Source organism: Bison bison, unplaced genomic scaffold (assembly GCF_000754665.1).
Source record: "Bison bison bison isolate TAMUID 2011002044 unplaced genomic scaffold, Bison_UMD1.0 scf7180017864104, whole genome shotgun sequence".
Taxonomy (NCBI): domain Eukaryota; kingdom Metazoa; phylum Chordata; class Mammalia; order Artiodactyla; family Bovidae; genus Bison; species Bison bison.
In genome coordinates this window covers 1,006,146-1,010,862 of record NW_011494676.1, presented here as the reverse complement: position 1 = coordinate 1,010,862, position 4,717 = coordinate 1,006,146, and the positions used below count along the sequence as shown (strand labels likewise).

The following is a 4,717-nucleotide window of genomic DNA, read 5'->3' as shown; positions in this document are numbered from 1 at the left end:
CAAATACAGGTTTTTGGAGAGGGATCTTCCTTTCTCAAGTCCCTTAAACATTGACCTAAGAGTCTATTCTTTGAGCATTTCTGAGGAGAAGCCTTTCTATGCCTCAGTTTCCTCACCTGTAAAGTGGGAGACAATAATGGTAACTATTTCATAAAGTTCTTGTGAGGATTAAATAAGTCAATACATGTGAAGAACCTAAAACATCTGACAGACACATACTAAGTACTCTGCAGGTATTTTCTAAACTTTGTTAATAACTTTATTTTTTCTATTTTATTTATAGTGCTTCTTGTTTGTGGTCATGACCTTTGTTTCATTTTGTGCTCAGGCACTTTTCAGTTACTAAGCATTAATAGTGTCCTACCAGACTATATCAGCCCCACTACCCTTCTGGAGTAGAAGCAAATTTGGTTGATAGTTTATAAATATTCACCTTCCAGGTCAGAGGCACTCAAACATCTCTATACATTTGCTTAGAGCCAGTAGTGATTTTATCTACTTCATTTAGTTAGAAAATATATTACAGATAAAAGAATGCAGCCAAGCTTTTTAATTAACTGGTAAATTTATTAATAACAATAGCATATACACACATTTGAAAACACACATGTAAGAAACATTAAGATTTATTCAGTCTCTGATAATGTCTGGAGTCCATTTGGATTCATGAAACACCTGCAATCAACTCCAGGACCCCTTATCCAAAAGCAGAGTTGAATAACTGATCAGATCATCAATGCCATTATCAGCAGAATCAAGGCTTGGACAGAAAAATACAACATTCCATGATTACAGTGAAATAAAACTAAAATCCAATCGTCCTTGCATCTGAGGGTACAAAGGTGGACAATGTTAGCTACATGACCAGTGGATCACTCACTCTCAACCTCATTTTTAAAGAAATATTAACATTCTCTTTTTTTTTTCTCTTTCTGGGATCTTCCTGGATCAGGGATCCAACCTGTGTCTTCTGCACTGGCAGGAGGATTCTTTACCAGAGCCACCAGGGAAGCCCCAACCTTGTCTATTTTATAGGGTCTCCTGAAGAGTAAATGACACTGTTAATATAAATGAAAAGTTCATCTCAATGGGGAACAAAAGATAAGGATGGAAGGAGGGTATCATAAATGAAGAAAGGAAAAGGATCTTCTAGTGAGCAATGTTCTGAATTTAATGAAAATCCAAAGATTAGACCAAACTGAAAAGCATAAAGGAAGGACTTAAAACTGCCACCTCCTCCTTAGCGCACACACACACACAAATACAGCCCTCCTCCCAGCTGTTGCCCTGAGGTGACCATAGCCAACTTGGGAAAGGAGCTCCGAAACATTTCCATTTTCATCATGTCTTCCCATACACCTAATGGAAATGAACCGCACCCATCCATCCACGAAGGCTATTTTTAAAAGAAGAGGGACAGAAAAACCAATTCAACAAATACTAATTCAGTAAGTACTTAAAGTGTCCACTGTGTGCCAAGCACTGGTTGGTGGGGACAATATAGAGAAAAACCAAACCAAACCAATAAAGTTTCTGTTAAGGTCTTGAGGAAAATGGTAAACATGAAAAAAAACTAATAGCAAAACAATTTCTGACAGCTGCTAGGAAGAAGATAAAATAGGGACCAGAGGCAAGGAGAGGCACAACTTCCCGAAGGTGTCTGGGAGGTGACGTTTGAGACCAAACTAAAATGACTAGTGCCTTGCAGTGACTTGACGCCGAAATATTTCGAGAAAAGAGAATTAAAAGCAAAAATGATCCACAAACCAAGAAATAACAGGAATTCCACAGCGCCAAAGTGAGCGGCGCAAACCTAGAACCTATGAATTCCAGAGCGGCGGGAGATTTTGAATATTCATGTCCAATCAGGGAAAGGCTGAGACCAGGCAGCGCGGGCTCAGTACGAAGTATCCCGAACCGCTGGTGTCCACAGGAAGCCACATCGCAAGGGCGTAACTGGTGATCCGGCACCCACGCGGCTGCCAAACTCGCAATTCTTCAGGGCTGTGATGCAATGTTCGGAAAGACCCGGGCTTGGTCGTGTCCTGGGGTCCTTTCTTAAATGGGGATAGCTGAAATCACTCACTTCGTTTTGGAACACCGGTGAAACGTACCCAACACAGCCACCAGGACACAAGTCTAGGAGCAGTCTCAGTATCCTAATTTAGAACTGACTCATACGAAAGCTAAGCAGCAGTGAGGGTTAAGACGCGCCCTAGATTCAAAAGCAAAGCCAGTCACGCGCCAGGAATCTCAAGTCATAAAGGCTTAAAAAGCTACGTGTGTCATCTTCCATTACTTTTAGCCAACTAGAGTAACTTACTTTGTGAGGAACTGAGGAAAAACAAGTGAACAAGGCTCTTTTCTGGTGATTAGGTGGGTGGCTCTGAAAAGAGCCTTTGGAAAATCAAGCGGCTTTGCGCCTCGTGCGAGCGCCGCATACCAGCAAGGACTCACTTGGAGCTGGTGTACTTGGTGACCGCCTTGGTGCCCTCGGACACGGCGTGCTTGGCCAGCTCGCCAGGCAGCAGCAGGCGCACGGCCGTCTGGATCTCCCGGGACGTGATGGTCGAGCGCTTGTTGTAATGCGCCAAGCGCGACGCTTCGCCCGCGATGCGCTCGAAGATGTCGTTGACAAATGAGTTCATGATGCCCATGGCCTTGGACGAAATACCGGTGTCCGGGTGCACCTGCTTCAGCACCTTGTACACGTAGATGGAATAGCTCTCCTTACGGCTGCGCTTGCGCTTCTTGCCGTCCTTCTTTTGGGCTTTAGTGACCGCTTTCTTGGAGCCCTTCTTGGGCGCGGGAGCGGATTTTGCCGGCTCAGGCATTGTAGAACAACGCCGTTTGGCAAAAAAAGAGGTATGAGAATGGGCGGGCCTGATCCATTTATAACCACCGTATGCAAATTAAGGCTCCAAAAGTCTTACGTTCCCATTGGTCCGCGGAGAGACCTTACGTTATCAGTAATAGCGACAGAACAACACCGACTCTTAACCTTATTGGCTGTTTCAGGAGCCAATTTAGGACCAATGAAAAGCTCGTTCCTGACTCCACCCCTCGGAAAACTTATAAAGGCTTTCCAATTGCTGATCTTTTTTAAGCCGAGGGGCTCCGATCTTTAATCGTACTACGCGTATCTTTAGTCATGTCTGGTCGCGGAAAGCAGGGAGGCAAGGCCCGCGCAAAGGCCAAGTCGCGCTCGTCCCGCGCAGGCTTGCAGTTCCCGGTAGGGCGAGTGCACCGCCTGCTGCGCAAAGGCAACTACGCTGAGCGGGTGGGGGCCGGCGCGCCCGTCTACATGGCGGCGGTTCTGGAGTATCTGACAGCCGAGATCCTGGAGCTGGCCGGCAACGCGGCGCGAGACAACAAAAAGACGCGCATCATCCCTCGTCACCTGCAGTTGGCCATCCGCAACGACGAAGAGCTGAACAAGCTGTTGGGCAAGGTCACCATCGCCCAGGGCGGCGTTTTGCCCAATATCCAGGCCGTTCTGTTACCAAAGAAAACCGAAAGCCATAAAGCCAAAAGCAAATAAAGCCTTTTCAAAGTAAGCCAAAGAACAAAGGCTCTTTTTAGAGCCACCCAAGTTTTCAAAAAAAGAGCTAATGCGCTATTTTGTGATCAGCCCTTTATTTTGACACTTTGGTGGTGGCTCTTAAAAGAGCCTTTGGGGTGAGTGGGGATGGTATCAAGCCTTTTAATTACTTATTCTTGCCAGGCTTGTGACTCTCCGTTTTTTTGGGCAATAAGACTGCCTGGATATTGGGTAAGACACCGCCCTGGGCAATAGTGACACCCCCGAGTAACTTGTTGAGCTCTTCATCATTTCTCACGGCCAGTTGCAAATGGCGAGGGATGATGCGCGTCTTCTTGTTGTCTCGGGCGGCGTTGCCCGCCAGCTCCAGGATTTCCGCGGTCAGGTACTCCAGCACTGCCGCCAAGTACACCGGTGCGCCGGCCCCCACCCTTTCGGCGTAGTTCCCTTTGCGCAGCAGGCGGTGCACTCGCCCTACGGGGAACTGAAGGCCAGCGCGGGATGAGCGCGACTTGGCCTTGGCCCGAGCTTTGCCTCCCTGCTTTCCGCGGCCTGACATTACTGCTAAAACTGCAGTTACGGCTTCTTTTTCAAGGAGAAGGATATGGCAAGGGTAACCAATTTGATGTAATTTATAAGAGCTACCGGGAGGGGCGAAGGGAAGTGGTTTGATTGGCTAAAAGGGGAGTCCGATCAAACAGCCAATAGGAAAGCGAAAAGCAGACTCTTCGTTTGCATCTTGCGCTACGTGGAAATGACGGCTTCTATAAGTACCTACCAATCGTTGTGAGCCACATTAAAGCCCTTTATTTGCATGCCAGGATTTTTAAAGTGAAGGCTTTCAAACAAGACGCCTTTCTGTTTTGCTTTATTTACTTAGTGGCAATATTTTTCTGGGTTACGGGTGGTAGGTTTTTTCCCCGTTTACACCAAGGGAAATCCTAAAAAGGGTCCTAAAGGGCTGCAGAGAGCCTTTAGCAAATGCAGTTACTCCCACTCAAGGGCCTTGGAACCTTAAATTACTAAGTTCCTCTTTTCCTGGCTCGTCAAAGCCAGACTACCTTAAAAAATATAGAACTACTGAGGCTTTTTCTTTTCTTTCAGTTTAGTTGTCTGCGGTGTGGCTTCGCCCCATCCCCACCCGTCTCTGTTCCTCAGACTCCCGTTTAACCGAGA

The 4,717-nt window shown here is 46.6% G+C and overlaps 3 protein-coding genes across 3 annotated transcripts; 1 reads left to right on the top strand and 2 right to left on the bottom strand.

The window, feature by feature from the left end:
* Positions 1 to 546: 546 nt before the first annotated feature.
* On the bottom strand, positions 547 to 2,875 carry LOC104987693 (histone H2B type 2-E). Its single transcript, XM_010838738.1, has one exon. It carries the CDS (start codon positions 2,832 to 2,834, stop codon positions 2,454 to 2,456), a length of 381 nt encoding a protein of 126 aa, XP_010837040.1. The 5' UTR covers positions 2,835 to 2,875; the 3' UTR covers positions 547 to 2,453.
* A 212-nt stretch (positions 2,876 to 3,087) lies between these two features.
* LOC104987692 (histone H2A type 2-C) lies at positions 3,088 to 3,563 on the top strand. Its single transcript, XM_010838737.1, has one exon. The coding sequence runs from the start codon at positions 3,152 to 3,154 to the stop codon at positions 3,539 to 3,541; it is 390 nt and encodes a 129-aa protein (XP_010837039.1). The 5' UTR covers positions 3,088 to 3,151; the 3' UTR covers positions 3,542 to 3,563.
* An 84-nt stretch (positions 3,564 to 3,647) lies between these two features.
* LOC104987691 (histone H2A type 2-B) lies at positions 3,648 to 4,717 on the bottom strand. The gene has a single exon (XM_010838736.1). The coding sequence runs from the start codon at positions 4,098 to 4,100 to the stop codon at positions 3,708 to 3,710; it is 393 nt and encodes a 130-aa protein (XP_010837038.1). The 5' UTR covers positions 4,101 to 4,717; the 3' UTR covers positions 3,648 to 3,707.

Coding starts and splice junctions, on each gene's coding strand:
- LOC104987693 (XM_010838738.1), bottom strand. CDS start 2,834: ATGCCTGAGCCGGCAAAATCCGCTCCCGCGCCCAAGAAGGGCTCCAAG.
- LOC104987692 (XM_010838737.1), top strand. CDS start 3,152: ATGTCTGGTCGCGGAAAGCAGGGAGGCAAGGCCCGCGCAAAGGCCAAG.
- LOC104987691 (XM_010838736.1), bottom strand. CDS start 4,100: ATGTCAGGCCGCGGAAAGCAGGGAGGCAAAGCTCGGGCCAAGGCCAAG.